At 45.4% G+C, this 17,462-nt stretch overlaps 2 protein-coding genes across 2 annotated transcripts; one reads left to right on the top strand and one right to left on the bottom strand.

Moving 5' to 3' along the window:
* Nucleotides 1-420: 420 nt before the first annotated feature.
* On the top strand, nucleotides 421-15,503 carry T265_02809 (hypothetical protein; the record flags this gene model as incomplete). The annotated part of the gene is made up of 3 exons (XM_009167134.1): nucleotides 421-641; nucleotides 4,261-4,455; nucleotides 14,308-15,503. 3 exons carry the CDS (start codon nucleotides 507-509, stop codon nucleotides 14,980-14,982), a joined length of 1,005 nt encoding a protein of 334 aa, XP_009165398.1.
* On the bottom strand, nucleotides 1,385-3,803 carry T265_02808 (hypothetical protein; the record flags this gene model as incomplete). Its single annotated transcript, XM_009167133.1, has 2 exons — nucleotides 1,385-1,526; nucleotides 3,709-3,803. The coding sequence occupies 2 exons, from the start codon at nucleotides 3,801-3,803 to the stop codon at nucleotides 1,385-1,387; spliced, it is 237 nt and encodes a 78-aa protein (XP_009165397.1).
* Nucleotides 15,504-17,462: the final 1,959 nt, after the last annotated feature.

Raw genomic sequence — 17,462 nt, 5'->3', positions numbered from 1 at the left:
CGGATTCAGTGTTTATGGTGGTATGCGGGCGACCTCAGGCAGGCAGTATCACAGACTATGAGCATGGGTTTCTTCATTTTTCCCCATCCAAATTACCCTTGTGTTTCTCGAGTTCTGGGTACTTTTGGGCCAACTCACCTCGATATTTCTGGACTGCAGAAACTTTGCAGTTGAAATAAGTTGCTTTGTATCAATCGACATGTTTCAGAAGAATTGCAACTAGACTCGCATATCCGCACAATGCGGTGCTTGGGTGTCCAGTGGTGTACTATCTGTATCTTCGACTACCTACCTTTCGATCACCGTACTGCTAGAAGCATTAGCAATGTGATGAGATATCACAAGAAACCAATTTACCCATATGTGCTGGACACACCATATTGTTTTTGCCCAAAAGTGCAATCGAATAGGAGCTGTGTACAAATTCAGACTTCACCATGTTGGATTAATTGGTCTGCTGCATCTGACCTATAATTGCTCTACTACACTTCAGCCATATTTGATTAATGAAGTGTCCCCTGGATAGTGTGAATGAAGATGTTCAACAACTCATTCTGAGACTGAAACAACGCGAAAGTACGATCGACGGTTTGTGCAATGAGATTGGTCAGATTCAAGCGCAGTTATCCAACATCCGACAGGTGAGTTTTGCCCTTTTTGTTACGGGTTTTGGGCCCCACCTAGTTCGCTCCACTGTTGTATGGGCCGAGCGTTTCGATTCATAGTTGCTTTGGTGACGTGGATCAGACAGCTTGAAGGCTATCCAAGATTAGCCTGAATCAGTGGAGAAATTAGGGTTGAACTTGAACTACAACCTTTTGTTCTTTTAGCTTTTTATATTATTGTCAGCCTGCGTTATCTCGAGCTCTAGACCGTTAAAACCAGTGGTTCTCAAACCCTTCAGCTCACAGTGACCCAATGATCACCAAGTATGGTTGGCAGTTAGATGTCTCATAAATTCGACGAGCTCACTCGGCGCTGGAACCGCGGCAAAGGTGGTGGATTATACTAAAACTGGTGTCTAGATGTTTCGTCTCATCAGATTAGACTGACGTCCTTTGTCCCACAATATGTTTTTTATTTTTTGGTTCCGGGAGGGAAGAAACTTCGTGTGACGAGTAGTAGGACGTTAGTGAACCGAGAAGCGACAAGCAGGTAACAACGGTACATCGTTGACAATTATTTCAGCTTGTTTTGAAAAAGCCGTGTATCTTAAAAGCCATCGCCATCATCATCAACAGCATGACATCAGTGTTCAACACCGGTGCTTCACTGCTGTACAACCATGATTTATTTCAAAGACTTATCGTGAAGAGAAGAGTAAACGTGGACGAGGAAGAACTTATTGCTAGCCTACTATAATCAGTTCGAGGTGCCTAAACCTTCAGCACTCACTCAAGTAATCTGGGTAGAAATTAACAGGAGAAACGCCACCGATATCGGTTGGCAGCCATATCTTGTAGTGTCTCCAACCAGGCGCAGTGGGGATCACGCGATCCACATCCTGAAAGGCGAGTAGCACCGACCTAAAAGCCAGTAAGTTGCAAGATCTCATCGCATCTCATGGGATAACGGCTCATACAGGAGACTGACCATGAATACCACTCACATGATGAGTTTTTACTTTTCCAGCCGGTTCTTTTTGGTCCCAATTGAACTGACTTAAATGCATGAATTAGGGACACTCTTCGTTGTTGGTAAATGCATCACTCAGGAGGTTTCGAAAATGCAACTCCAAAATGAAGTGATCTAAAGACTTTACATTCGTTTGCTTAACTTGCTCTGGATGAACTAACATCATCATGCATTAAGCGCATCGATACCCATTTTTTCATTAAATCACAAACACGAGCGCACGCAAAGCTAGCAAAGCCCTCAATGTGCAGGGAACTTTATTCCATGTATAGGACTGTCCCGCAGGATTATGTTACGAGCCTTCGAGCTATAACTCTCGAGGACTTTCAAAGTGTCTCCTATACTGAGATATTCCCCATATGGTGGAGAAGAAACCTACTGCATACCTTCTGCACTGTGTTCGGGGGGGGGGTTGAACAACCTTCTTGAGGGTTGGATGGGGTTTTCCGTCTTGTCGGAAGTAAATGCTCCTGATATTCACGTATAATAGAGCAAAATGGTAAATGGTCGATGATTTTCAGCCCACTCTTCTAGGTCATTGGAAGCTCGTCTTTTCTCACCTGACTAAACATGAATAGGAAATCCTTGACAAAACGAGCGATCATGACTGAAACTGATGGATGAAGAAAATCCAAGATCTACCGTGTTATCACGCGCTGCCCTGTCCTATACTTCAGTAGTGTTATCCACAATCCATACTTCAGTTGTGATCCAACGGATTGGCTGTGCACGTTTAGGGTCAGATTATCCATGAGATCGAATTTATTCTAGTCGAAAAACAGGTTAGTATATTGGCTGTATTCACTACATTTACTCATTGAAGTGATGGTCACCTAACGAGCTTAGGTCGGTGGCATAGGGCGTTCAGGTTTGATGTGTCCTGATGTGAGGTGAACGATCAAAAGATGTCCCTTTTGCTTGCAACTAGGCCTATTCCGGAGCTCGGCCGACGAACTGACGGGTAGCTGATCAACAACCAGTAAGCTACCCGATCTACTAATATTTTCACATAACTTCCCCTTGAATGTAGATAAATCCCTCTTCGGTCCGTCGAAAAGAAAAGTATTGTATCTTTTTGTGCTTCTCATGCGTGGCTTTTATAGGTGGGTCGATTGCACTACCAATCCTGAATAATTGCCGCAATGACAATGAATATAGATCAACATTTCAGTGAGCTCGTCATCATTTATAAGAACCGCGTGTTTTGTTGTACAGTGGTTGTAGCTGCCAAAATTTCGTTGATTTCGGTGATTTGGGGAGGTAGAGCTGTCCCTGAACTTCAGCGCGAACAAGAAGGGACTTCATTGATTGTCACCAGAGTGTTCTTCTCGAGCCAAATTTTGTGCCGTCCTACGGCATTTTGGGTCCATTTTACTAGCTCTTGTAGAAGCCACTTTTCCGACGCGTACCTCTTACAGCGACCAAAAGCATCATCTTCCCGCCTGAGATTCTGCAAGTTTTTTTTCGTTTCTGGCACCCGTCAGTAATGTTGTAGCGTTTTTGTGTAATATGCACCGCCCGCAGACCCAATGACGAGGAAAATGTGCTATACCTCCGCGTACGCAGAAATGCGCAGATTAAGTGCTGCACTTGTATCCTATCCTCCGCTTGATTGAACTGTTTCTAAAATATTAGATCCAGCTTTGTTCTCCAGTTCCTTTTGGATGCAAATGGCGAGTTGTGTATTTAATCCATGAATGGACTTGACCGTGACGTTGGTGCTCGATAAGTTAATTATAACTGAGTTTTCATGAAAATCGAATGGACAGATTTAATGGAAGCAATGCCGTGTAGATGATTCTGTCGTGGTTGGTCCATTTTAGCTTCACCTAGTTTGCCACCAGGTCATCCAGCTAAGGGGACAACACCAGCACCCCACACGGTTACTTAATAGCTGCGTTATTGTAGAACGCGTAGCGATTCGTCGTTGGGTAAAACAGACCCGCCCAAGCGCTCTGAGTCCACAGATAGCTGAACGTGACGATGTTACAAACTGGTATCCTTTGTCAGGATAGGATAGATTGAAAGCGGACGATTTGCATCCTCATGACTCTCTTAGCGCCCTGGACATACCGGAGTGTTAATCCTGCAACAGCACTAGAAGTGACTTTTTTTAACCACTTGCATACACCGAATGGATCGACGACGAACACCAACTGGCGATACATGGTTGCTTCGTGCGCGTCTTGTTAGTGGTATAGGTTACCGGGGAACGCTGTGCAAACATTGTGGTTTTCACTTGTTTAACTACCCCGACGTGTTTTGACAGTTGTGAGCCATCAGTCGGGTGTGATGAAATTCTTGGGTCTGTCCAATCCTGCTCGCTCTCCGGTCTTATTTTCTCGGGTTTACATCCGATAAAGGGCGTTCAGGTCACAGATACGGATCAGTCCAAACCACCTGTGTCACTACTTTTTTGTACGGGGTTCCGTTGGCCTAGTTCAGTGTGCAGGTAACTTCGGAGACGGATATCCGCCTACTGTAATCAGCCTGAGTTTGCAACTTTGTCCTCAATAACAAGTGTTGATTAAACCGAACACGTGTGGTAAACTGCAGTATATTCGCTTCACCTAACCTTACAATCGTTAACTTGCTTAGCTTCTCGTGCCTCTTCTGTTTTTCTAGTATCAAAAAGAGATGATGACTTTGTACAAGATGTCAGGTCGTTTGGCAACCACATCAGGCACTCGTCCGTTGCACTGTTTGTCAGTGGAGAACAAGGAACTAGAACAGCTACGTGTTGAAAATCAGGTCTTGTGTGATTCACTGGATGACCACGAGATCGCCATCGATGTTGTGATGAACAAATATCGTTTACAGGTAGGATTACTCCGTGTCTCAGTTTCGTTGCCTTCGAATCATCCAATGAGTACCCTAAGTAAAGTAAATACCCCATGAAAAGACGACTCCCGCTCTTCACATAATTATCCGACTGAAATGCCTTTACAATGCAAGGATATCGGGTAAAGGGTACCCTTTCTTTCTGTACAAGTTCAGCGGAACCCGAAGGCAAACCGTTGTGCGTGAACCTGTTTAGACGTGCAAACTGGTCGGCGGATGCATGGTTCTATGATTAACAACCTTGAGCAGTTAACCAGAAGGTGTCACATGCCAGATCCCCATTTTCCCAAGTAAAGAATTATGGACTTTGTTCGATTAGGATTTTTGGATCTTTACTATCGCGGTTTATCTATTTATGCCTGTTAGTTTTCTACGTTTGGGCTCCATTACTCGCTGCGAGCTGGTGTGAGTTACAGTACTCAGTGGGCTCACAAGGGCGGCGATTTGGTGAGCAGCGTTTGCTTTCTAAGATTATTGACTTTTATCTTGTGAGACACTATCAGGCCGTAATGAAACTCTGGCTGTTTCAAGCTCTTTTTGACTCATCTGCAGTGTGTACCTTGCAAATTCACCAGGTGAGGTGAATCCGCAGTCTTCTGGACAGTGGTTGTCCGTCACGAAGAAACTGAAATTTACCGTATTATGACGGTTTTTGAACCTCCGTGACCCGTTGAGCTATATTGGAGTATGTCCGTTCGACACTCAACTTCTGTCATACCAAGTTGCTCAATTTTTAAAGTTCTGACCATCATAGTCTCCTGGTCCTTCAGGTCGGCGATCGGAACATTTTGTAGCATATAATGCACTGGTCTGTCTCGTCATATACCGCCTCACCGCGGCCGGTCCTTTGAGCCAAAAACTCTGGTTGTCAACCCTAGTCGTCCTGTTGGCTAAGTTTGAATGCTCTGGGAGTATTCCACCCTGCATACAACCATAATTCCTGTAACTGAAAATACTGTCATACGACTTCGGCCGCTGCGTGGTTTCACCAGCCGGATTACCTAACCCGCTGCATACAGAAGGGCTGACATCTCTCTTTCGACACCATTTACTCTTTCTTCTCCTTCCCCCAACCTCCTTTTAGACCTCCGTTTTAGGTCCATCCGCTAGGACTGCCACCACATTCGTATTGCACTGGTAGTGACCGCGACTTCTATGGGTCAGTCAGCACCGACAGCCTCATGCGTTTGGAAATCAATCTTCAAGCTTCGGTGTCCGGTTTATCTGGCTGCTTTTAGTGTTCTTACTCTGAAGCAAGCAAGATAACAGACTCTGTTGTGTGCTGCATATCAGGAACAGGACTTCAAGATCCCAGCATAGTTGCCTAGCCAACTGACCCATCACTATCCACGTGCTTCTGGCTAGGAACTTATAGCGATCCGGAGGCTGCTGCGGCGGGATGTACAGAGTTCGGAATTGCCATAAGTCACCAGCCGGTAGGGTCTTTGCTTGGCTGAATACCTCTTGATAGTCGCCTGTGCGCTGTTCGTCCGGTAACAGAGAGAAAAATTCATTGTTACTGCCAATCATGTTTGCTTACTTCCCAACCGTATTTATCTCTAAATTCATCAAAGGCAACTTTTTTGACGCCCTGGGAGCTCTATTACGGTTGGCTAGAAGCTCAGGTGTCATTGCACTTGTTGGAGACATGAGTAGACAAATGGGCAGAAAAGGCGCATTTAAGACTCACTTAGGCGGCCGAGATGGATTGGACTCGATATGCACAAACCGTGGCGAACGACTGCTTCAGCTATTTTTCGACCCTGAACTGTTTTTATGCAGTACCAGCTTCCAAAGTCTTCTGGCCAGATAGTTTTCTCCTACAGCGTTCTAGCAACGGATCCAGATTGATCACATCATCATCAATTGCAGGTGCCGCTGGTCAATAACCGACTGCCGCTCGTTTTTGGACACTCATGTGAATTCTGACCATGTACTTATCCATGCACTTACTTATGGGGGCGAGGTGGACCAAGTGGCTAAAGCGCGAATTTACTGACCAGAAGGTCCGTGGTTCGAACCCGACCTCTGCCTCTCGACTTCCCCCTGTCTAGCTTGTCCAACCCAACAGTGTCTCAGCTCTCGTGCTTCCTCCCGGTAGCATGGCAGCTAGACACCGAAAAGGTGCTACAGCTGAACGATGTATTTTTATTTTATGTACTTATCCGGAGTGGTTTTTTTCTGCTTCCCATGGTAATGTAAGTGGGAGACAACTAACTAGACAACTGAGGGGCTTGCAGATCCTGAATTTAAACGAATTTGTCAGGACGGCTTTCTGAATTCTCTCCCAACTGCTCCACCGTCGAACATCGAGTCGCACTGGACCGAGATTGCCAAATCCTTTACGGCGCTGGCATTCTTGATTGCGGTGTGGGACCGCCAGCTTCATTCAAGCATTGGATATCAGGCAGAACAGTGGGGCTGCTCGAATCTCGGATAAACGTTTTCATCAGTCCTGAACCTAATTCAGACTGACGAACTTTCAGACGTCGAGTAAAACTTAGCGGGCGTGAAGCTTGATGAACACAGATGGCTACGGAAGTGGAAGGTACACAGAACGCTGGGGATGTCTGAAGGTTACTTCGGTTGATCCGTGCGACTGGCCCTCGAAAACCGGCTGTGAATCATTGAAGATCACTTGCGTGCCACCATTTTTAACACAAAAGAATGCCACTGGGTCGAGCACTTTGAAAAATAGTTCTACTGATTTCGCTCAGTCGGATTCTCGAACTGCGCTAGAACCGTGGACGGTGAATCGGAGGCTCCTTATTTCTTTGGAGGTTTATGACTGCTTGTGTTCTCTTAAGCGCCACAGAGTTCCTGGTCCGGATGATTTCCCACCACATTCAGCGGTTGTTTAATCTTCTTGCCTCTATGTACGAAAATAAGACTGTCTCAGACGCTGCTCATTTTCAAAAAAGGCCCATTGGTGAGTGCGCTAAACGGAAGGTTTACTTTGACTGGAGTCATGATGAATCTCTCGGGTTCACTTTTCTATCGTCAGCTTATGGTGACCCATAAAGCATTGACTCAAGAGCAGTAACAGGATTTCGGCCAGGTAGGTTTGCGTCGACTGCATCTTCACATTCATTAAGGTGCTAGAACAATCTTATAGTGAAGTACATGCCAAACTGTGCACCAGAGTTATTTAGGTTATTTGAAGCGGCTTGCATTCTTGCAGGATTTGAACCAAGGAGAGCATCATCGTCCGCATACTCAACGTCTGTAACCCACCGTCCCGGGAGCATTTGACCCCCGAGGTTTCAGAGACAGGTAGAGGAATTTCAAGCAGCACATCAACAACATATTTGAAAAGAAAATCTGAGACAGGGCAGCCCTGTCTCAGGCGAAGGCTTTCCGTACACTCGTTCGCGTACAAGTGAAATGTGGAACATCCACGCTCGCCCCAGATGAGTTGAGATGCGCGACCGAAGTGGGGTCTTGTATCCCTGTTTCATAGACACAACTTAATCGACAGGGAGGGAAAGGAAGGTTCCAGCAAGGCTAAGGTCGGCATAGACTATGGAAAAACTGCATTATTCGATGGAAGCGGGGGAGTGTTCTAGGTCAGTGTGCGAAGGGCTGCAAGGGTGAATGATACTTCCCGCTTGCCCAAGCCGAAGGAAGAGGACTGGTTGAGGCACCCCATGATGAGCCGTTGACTCTTGAGTCTGATCCACAAGGCAGGGAGGATGCAGTGTTTTGTTCAGGAACTCTACCTTAGACCTCTGACCCGAAAGTCTGAACCATGAAGCAGCAGTTGGTAGGGTTTTCCTGAGGGATCCTTCCCGGAGCCAATGGCTCAACAGTTTGACTCACTTGGCCTACCTGTCCCGAAGAAACAGGGAATAGGGCATTATTGTCTCCCTCCTAATTCAGCTGCGCACAGGTGCCTTTTGAGCAACACCAGACTCTTTGGTTTTGAAAGTATTACGACTGTATTGAATAAGGCGCTAGCGGTCATGGTCAACCGTTGGGTGATCGGAGTGTGCGGTCTTTAGGGCCGACCTTTTCTAACCCGTCCTTCCTAGGCGAAGGCATCGTCGTTGCTTCCATGAGTTTGTACATGCTAGTCGCCGGGGGAAAACACCTTACTGCCTTCACACTTCTATCGCAGAGGACAGTATGACTTTACCTCCAGACGGCCTCGTAATACTCGCAGTACGAGGACTCGCTGTTCTTCTTCGGGCTGCTCCCCTTTGGTCTTCTTAGCACGGTTGAACCTGTAGAAACCGAGCTCCAGTCAGTATAGTTCGCAGAATCATCGCGCAGCACAGAAGCTATGCCACTGCGACGAGATGACAGTTTTAGGTCTCGCTGTTCGAGAGCTTTTGTGCAAAATAGTGTGTCCGGAGAGCATATCCAGGCTTTCCATTCCTATCCAGTTTCGTGGTCTACGAGACAAGGGGACGAACACTGGAACTTCTTCGATACTCTTGCGTTCAAGTCGTTGCTGACAAAACCATTGATCTTGAATATGCAGACGACCTCTTGTATTCGAAGATGAGGAGAATACAGGGATCTTTGAGTGATCTGACCAGAGCCATCCCGTCCTTTGGCATGTAATTGTAAGGTTATGCCTGTGAGCCTGTAGCCACTGAATACGCCACTAAATCCAAGGAGCGTTTTACTTATCTTGGAAGTTTTATAAGTTCTAGTGGTGGTTTGACGGTTAATGTACGAGTCTTTATGACTCGGATCGCGTTTGCTAATTTTGAAACACTCATGGCGGCGAAGCACTATATCCCGGAATCTACAGAGGATGTGTGTATCACAGTGCAGTTCGTGCTGCTCTGTTGTGTTGCAGCCAAATGGAGACGTCTTAAGATCTTCGATAGCCGTTGTCACACATGGAGCTGACGAATCCGCAGCGACACAATTAGAAGGCAAGTGTTCGATTGTACAACAGGGACTTCGGTTGCAGCATGTGCCGGCATCAGAAAGTGCGATGGTTTGGTCATTTATTGCGCAGAAGGGTGTTTTCTCCGTAACCAGCTCAGATTGGTACAACGTAAAAGGTGGACAACTTTTGACCCCATAGGGTTATGAAGTCGATTTCGAAAACTCTGGGTGCCGTCGGCACGACTCGTCTTCCAGGGTGGGGTCTGCGTGATTCCCCTTGTGCATGACTGGAGACGCTACAAAATATGTCTGTTAGTCAATGTCACTGGCACAAAGGTTGCCAGTTTCCTTCCAGATTATCTGGTTGAGTGTCTTGAGGTGTAGACACTGCGGAGTAATGGGGGAAGGCTAGCATTGGGTCCCTTTTCCATCCCATTGTCTTTTTTCGCAGTAAGTCTTTTAAATGAACTATGGTTGTATGGCAGCGAACCATCGGTTTTGAACACTGGTACTGTGTTACGGATGGCGATGGTGGATAGTAGCCTAACGTTCAGCTACAGATGGCTGATCCGCATTATGTTTCTCTACTTTTCAGTATAGATTCCCCCTACCCTAATGGTGACATCCACAAATCGATTCCCCTTCATCATCATTGGGTATTTGAATTACCTTACAAGTTTTTTTACTTGTTTTTATGCTTTTCTATGGTATTCAGAACCACTAAAAATGGTTCAACCATAACACTTCGTCGGTGCTTAGCTGCCATGCCATCCAAAGGAAGCATGAGGGCTGGAATAGTGCCAGGTTACCCGAGCATAAACAGGGGAAATCGAGAAGTTGTGGTCGGTAAATTCGCGCTCTAACCACTGGTATGTGTTAACCGCTGGGAGGCTCCCTAGATGAGCACCCGGATATTAGATATAGCTTTTTGTTAGTTCATAAATTCTGTTGATTGGCATACCGTCCACAAAAACTTGGATTGGTTTGGTTTACATGTCTTTCTCAAGTTATGCTATCTAGTTTAGGTATTTTGTGGCTAAACTTAGTGGTTCCGCCGTGAGCTTGAACTTTTTCAGTCTGGCGGTCGTTGGGACGCCAGTGGTTCCTCCGATCGTATGGTGCCGTTGTTCGTACACCCACAGTGGTCCCGGGATATAAGAATCGGCTGTCATGGTTGGACACCTAAATGCCTGAGCTATGCCTACAAATGACCATGACATATGCAAAGCATAAGGCACACAAGGTATAAACTTTTTGCGAATACATAACGGTTGTGTTGAGTAGCTGAAATGCACCAACTTCAGCTGTTTGTCGCAGTCCCCTTTCTGAAAACTGAAAAGCGAATTGGTAGAGTAATCGTCAACTGAAACAATTGTAAAATGACTGTCTGACACCGCCATGTGCTCATAAAGAGTTTGGCCACATTTTACGCTCGCTAAACAAACTCAGTTTGTGATGAAACTCTACAGAAATAAAACTCCAATCTACGAATAAACATAACTTTTTTCAGTAATCATGGTGATGACTCAAAATAAACCAGCTATTGCTCATCAGTTGTGGGATCGATGTTTGTAAGGGGGCTACTTTTATTGGTATCCCTGCTGATAGGGTAGGTGAGATCGTTTGATAAGTACGTTTTGAATAAAAAAAAGTTACTCACCGAGTTTTGGAAAGATAAATGACTGCAAGAGCAAATAAAATAAAGCATAGTGGATAAACAGTTGCTCAAACAAACCATTTTCCCACAACGATTGTTTCCAGGCAAAGACCATTTTTGTTTTCCCCAGCGGGGCCAAATAAGGAGATGACCGTGACTTATAGGAAATTACCGAGGAGACTAGCTTCATCAGGACGAAATGGATTTCGAACAGAACATAATGGAAGTCCAGAGACAAATGCAGCTCATGTGGCTGACGGCAGCAACACCGTGTTGACTAATCCACGCTTATTTACCACTACTAGGTTTTGTGTGAGTAGCGGGAAACGTAAGCCTAGTCTATCCACCCCTCGCAGCTTACCGTTAGGTGTACTTTCAGTCTGTCTACATTGCCAACCTTGTTCCACGGCACACCGAAAGAAAACCAACCAAGTGGGCGAGTGAGTCATTGAGTGGATCCCACCGTTAACAGGAACCTGTACAACTTCCAGGTCTAGCTTTACTGGGGGCGAGATGGCCCAAGTGGTTAGAGCGCGAATTTACTGACCGGAAGGTCCGTGGTTCGAATCCGACCTCCGCCACTCGACTTCCCCTGTCTAGGCTTGGGCAACCTGGCAGTATCCCAGCCCTCGTGCTTCCTTCGGGTAGCATGGCAGCTAGGCACCAGAAGGATGTTACAGCTGAACGCTTTCTTTTTACATAGTAAACAATCAAACTGCAGTTTGCAATAACCCGAGTAGCGGGAAACGTAAGCCTAGTCTATCCACCCCTCGCAGCTTACCGTTAGGTGTACTTTCAGTCTGTCTACATTGCCAACCTTGTTCCACGGCACACCGAAAGAAAACCAACCAAGTGGGCGAGTGAGTCATTGAGTGGATCCCACCGTTAACAGGAACCTGTACAACTTCCAGGTCTAGCTTTACTGGGGGCGAGATGGCCCAAGTGGTTAGAGCGCGAATTTACTGACCGGAAGGTCCGTGGTTCGAATCCGACCTCCGCCACTCGACTTCCCCTGTCTAGGCTTGGGCAACCTGGCAGTATCCCAGCCCTCGTGCTTCCTTCGGGTAGCATGGCAGCTAGGCACCGGAAGGGTGCTACAGCTGAACACTAGCTTACTGAACTTGGATGACAGCCCAAACACGGAAGCCATAGAGCTAACAAGCTGGTTAATTGGGTCTGACACTAACTGTGCGATTCGAGGCCGTATGTGCTAGTCACAATAAAGGGTAAACGTGAAATATATCATTTCAACGTAGACTGAAGGAAGTGTCAATTAGCATTTTACGACTGGTAGAACTCTGAATCGGGCGTTTTCCAGTGACATGTCCAAAAGCTAAAATGCCGCCTGATGCTTACTGTGACGCATCAGCAGTTTCCTATAAGAAGAGTGACAAGACCAGACAATAAGTCAAAGTAAAAAAATAAACAAAACAGTCGGACGGATTTTACAGAAAAAAAAAAAACAAAATTCATGTTTGAGAGGACACAATGAGTACCTGGAATTTTTGCTGTTCGATAACTACAGAACCCACGCAATCGCCGTCAGACGTGTAAAAGGCCACCGTTTTCCCAGAGCTAGCTTCATTTCTAATCCGCGGTCGCCCTACTTCAGTGCCGTCTGAAGGGTCGAACTGAAATATAGAAAGAGTTGACAATGCAATCATTAACATAGCAGACTTTCTAAATCCTTTATACATCAGTCGGTTTTGTCACCAGTAGAACAAATGGGCTCCCGATGGTGTAGGTTACTCGTGAAGACTACACTTACGGTCTACTTGAAACATTTCGTCATTGAAACTTCAAGTACCTACCTCTTCTAACTGTATATTTGTGAGCTTGAGGATCGCTGAATTCCAGTGAAGCAGTAAAAGTGATATAACCGTATGCAATAGACCGATGAGACGGAATGAGACAGATCGTGGCCTTGTTGATTAAACGTACTTTTTTAAGTTCGAAATTCACGTCATCTTGATTGGCCGTACAGAGGGCTTCCTTAAAAGGGATGGCGGATGATATACACAGGACGGTTACACTATCGTTTGCCGTTCCCCCCACAGCCATTTCTGCACGTGTCCGCCTTTTTCATGATGGCTTTGTTTTTGATCAAAACCGAGGCTCCCAGTAGAAGTAATTAAGTGTTATAACATCCCACTTCCTCAATTTATTGAATAAGTACAGTAACCCGGACCAGGATAGGCATATATATTTTCTCCCAAAACTAGCGCTATCATGATTCATCGGCTCAGCAGCTAGAATTTGCCCTTAGAGTTCCATCCATCGCATTTCGCCCCTAAACATGTGTGCAGGTGAATAATCATTTGCGAACTGCAGCGCAAAGACTGCCCTTGGTTTCAGTAATTCCCCGGTACCAAGCACTTTATTCCCGGCAGTATACTGTTTATAAAGACTTGCACGTACCCAATTAGTCACCACTGCAGGGAGACACGCCACTATCTTCATTGTCGAGCAAGCAGCATCCCGGGCAGACTTTTCACAGCAGGCTCATTTGAGTATCACTCTTTTTGATTCATAAGTTTCATGTTGGCCAGATTTCGGATTGCACGTGAGTGTCCCACCCTATGAACAATAAAGTACTTTTTGTTCTGAACAGTCTTCTCATGCTACTTAGACCCAGTACTGTTTCTTATTATCAGTTCGCATCCTCAGGTTGTTAAAAAGTTAGTATGTTCTCAAGACAGTTACACTGGATTTAAATATACGTATCTGCGGTTGAGAGGTGACGGTAGAATAACTTGCTACCACAATAACCATGCACACGCCATATATCTTCATGGTCTCGTCTGTTTTGTAACACACTAGCATTCGAGTACTTAAGAGGAGATTTTGTACTTCTAGTCGTATGAATGATTCGGTTGGTGCACGTCGGTTTGAAGTCGTTGGGATCAAGTTAGTTTGTACAATTTGTGCATTTCACCAATATACGTGAATATCAATCTGCGCTTCAACCATTCTGTCCAGGGATCTGTTGGGAGCTTTCAGAGAAGTGACACAACCATACCATTTATTACAAGGGAGGACTGTTGTTTATCTTACGATGTAGACTCATGAAACTGCCTTTTAAACTTGGAACTACTTCTATTTACTAGAGAGTTACGTTTGTTTTTGCGTAGACCCGAAAACCTTCGAGAATGCAGCTCGTTCAGATAGAAGTATTATTGATCTTAATGCTAACTACTATCACCATTTGATTGACCAACCAACAGCTGAGCTCTCTAACCTCTACTGAGGCTGATTACAAATATGTCTCATCTCTGCAATGCTCGTACGTTGCCCAGTGCATTTTTGACGCACGTATTTTTCTTTTCTCCCAGATATCAAATTTGGTGCGAGGCATTCACACCGATCAGCCCTGTGTATCGGAGGACTGTCGAAATGACCTATGTGGGAAACGTCCCGAACTAGCCTTCAATCAGGGATTTGCGCAGGCTCACCTGACAGAAGCGCGATATCAGAGCAAGGAAACCGAACTGCCCGAATACGATTTTCTTGCTAAATCTTTGCTCACCGCACAGATGAGCAAACTGACTTCATTGGCCAGGGATATCTGTGATCAGGGGGATGCCTACTCCGCTCAGCTCCAAACGGAGTTGCATCGTTTAAGGTCCGAAAATGCTGGCCTGCGTGAAGTTTTGATGATCTCTTCGGACTTCCCTGTGGACCAGACTGACGCCATTGAGGTTGCAACTCCTGTTGAATTAACGGAATCTGAAAGCCCTGGATGCCGCCAGAACAAACTAGCCATGCGTGCCAGTCTCCCTTTATCATCACCTGGTGCGAACAACTTCACTTCTGATCAGCAACCAAAACCAATTCACACAGGAGGTCCGTCCATTACGATGTCTACCTTGGGTGAACTCACTACTTACGAGGCTGTTGAGCGTGAGCAATACTGCACCGGTGACCGTTTATTTGGACGAAGTGAGGATGTGGAGGAAGATGACGATGACGATATGACTGTTGCAGATGGCAGTGAAATTGTCGATTAGTTCCTTAGTGTGGACATGCTGCCACGTTGTATACCTATTCGGCTGATACCCAACAGAAAAGTACTCAACACGCACAGCAACTCTGCTGTTTCACCGGATGCTTTCATTTTGCGTTTGTTGCTTCGGTACGCAGACCCGTCTCGAAAAGATAGACACGCCTCGTTTGAAGGGGTCCCCAGCTGTATCAGTGGCCCAGCTTGCCATGTACTGCGCCATTAAAGTGACAGGACTGTAACAAGTTCCTTTTCGTCTCGCTTTGTTTTCAGTTTTACTGTCCCACTATCCTTCGAACGCCCACTGTGTACCATCCTATGATCTCAAAAACTACCATTGGTGTTTTTTATGGATTATACGTACTCGTACTAATCCTAATCTCCATCACCCCAAGTCAATATGGTTATTTTTTCGTTTGATATGATACGTGTGGTGTTTGCCCAAGGTCCTGTTCGAATTGGATGTGAATCCTCTCTTTTTGTTTGTACATTTTGAAAGCTGGATTAGACATGTCTGCAATATCAACACGCATATGAATGATGGCTCTTGTGTGTAGCTCTCGTCTCACGCAGCCCAGCATCCTTTGTGACTCACTCCAATAGTCACTGAGCAGGATAAAGATTTAACTAAAATTGTCATCAGAGGTATAAACAGAGATTCACTCAACCTCCGGAGGCCGTCTGGGCGCAGTTTGATTATTGCTCTTCTGGACGTGCTGATGTTCTTCGAACCCGAGATAGTCAGACCAGATGACGGGCAGCTGATTATGAGATCCCTTTCCAGTTGGAAAGTGGCTGATCCGCAGATTTGGGCAACAATGACCACACTATCTTGTTTGTATTTTGAAGACACTTTGCATCAATGTAACGTATAAAATTATGAAAGACTGCTCGACTCTAAAGAGGTCGCATTTCCAGTCTAGGACCTAATGTATTAGTGCAAATTAATCAGTCCAGTTCCTTTGGAATTCAGGAGTCGGGCAAGCCTGAGACGGACACGAAATCGTATCCGAATCAGACGTCCCACAGTCATTCTAGAAGGTGTTCCTATGGTAAGCAGCACATAGGTGACCCACGCGATGGTCTATTCGTCTGAACCTGCAACACACTTGTGCATCAGTTAGTTGTTTGGTCAACAACGCAATGAAAAAATTAGATGACTTAGTTTCTTGCACTCTCGATCACCGTAACCTGCGTAAAACAACACGAAAAAAGAGTGAGCTTGCACTGGCTTCTAGGTTTTATCTAATTGGTTGATAATGCCATGGCAATTTCCATATCGAACGTAAGCTTCTAACCTAAACTTGGTTTTGGACAGTGGATCACTAAAGCTTCGAGAAACCAGATTCAGGTGTGTCGTATGTCGTGATCACTAGGAAAGATAAACTGATTTGTACTTTATCTCAGAATCGCTAAGTGAAGTGGTAGTTTCAGAGGGGTTTGTTGAACAATCGGTGGATTTATTGCTGGGCAACGTGTCGCTTTTGACACAAGCTTCGTCAGGTCAATTGATTGAAGTGGTAGTTGTTTGAGTAGATGGTGCCCTTCATGCATTGTATCTGTGGTACGGATTTGCCTCGTCGTGTGCTGAAAGATTCAATGTAGAGTTCGGTCATGTGGTTACAGACGAAGGCATTGCTCAGTCTGCGTAAGCATTCGATGCGCAGATCGCGGTAAAACCAGAGGTTCTGATCAGGTCGTCTAGGAATGTGAGCTGGTCGCCAGCCTCATTTCACAATCGAGTTAGAAAGCAGTAACTTGAAAATTGTAAGCAAATTTTCAACCCGTATTTGACTTGCAGATAGCAAATACCATTTATGTGGTAGGATTTTGTGAATTTCTGGTTAAGGTAGCCGGTGTACGTCAGGTGTAAGGTGACTGTCTCCATATCGAATGGTACTGAGTCATCGTACACCTTTCATAAGGCTCATAGTTTAGTATCCTATAAAGATTGGTGTCCCATTTCATTTGAAAAAAACCTGCATGCTATTTGGCTCTGCGATCTGTACACGGACCAGTGTGTAAAAATTGAAACTTTTCATCTGTTTCTTCGGTCCGCGTGCCAGGGCACTTTTTTCCGGATCAGCTTTAGTCATCCAGCTTTGTATTCCGTTCTAGTTGCCACCCGTTTTCACCAAGCAAAGTACACTTCGTACTGGAAACCTTTCAGTTATTATTGCTGCGTTGCAGACTTGCCGATGACGAGAAAATGAATTCTGCAATCTGAAAATGTTGCCACCCTCACCAAGCAAAGTACACTTCGTACTGGAAACCTTTCAGTTATTATTGCTGCGTTGCAGACTTGCCGATGACGAGAAAATGAATTCTGCAATCTGAAAATGTATTGTCATCCCGTAAGTGGATTTCATCGAATTGTTCAAACACCAAAGAAATCATCGTGGCCCGATAATGATAATAATTGCGATTTTCAAGACTTCAAGTAGTTCAGTGTCCTTTCACACTTCGAGAGCTTTCACCTTCATATTC

This window comes from Opisthorchis viverrini (genome assembly GCF_000715545.1).
Source record: "Opisthorchis viverrini unplaced genomic scaffold opera_v5_36, whole genome shotgun sequence".
Lineage (NCBI taxonomy): Eukaryota > Metazoa > Platyhelminthes > Trematoda > Opisthorchiida > Opisthorchiidae > Opisthorchis > Opisthorchis viverrini.
The sequence above is the reverse complement of the archived record's forward strand: the minus strand, read 5'-3'. Positions and strand labels throughout refer to the sequence as shown.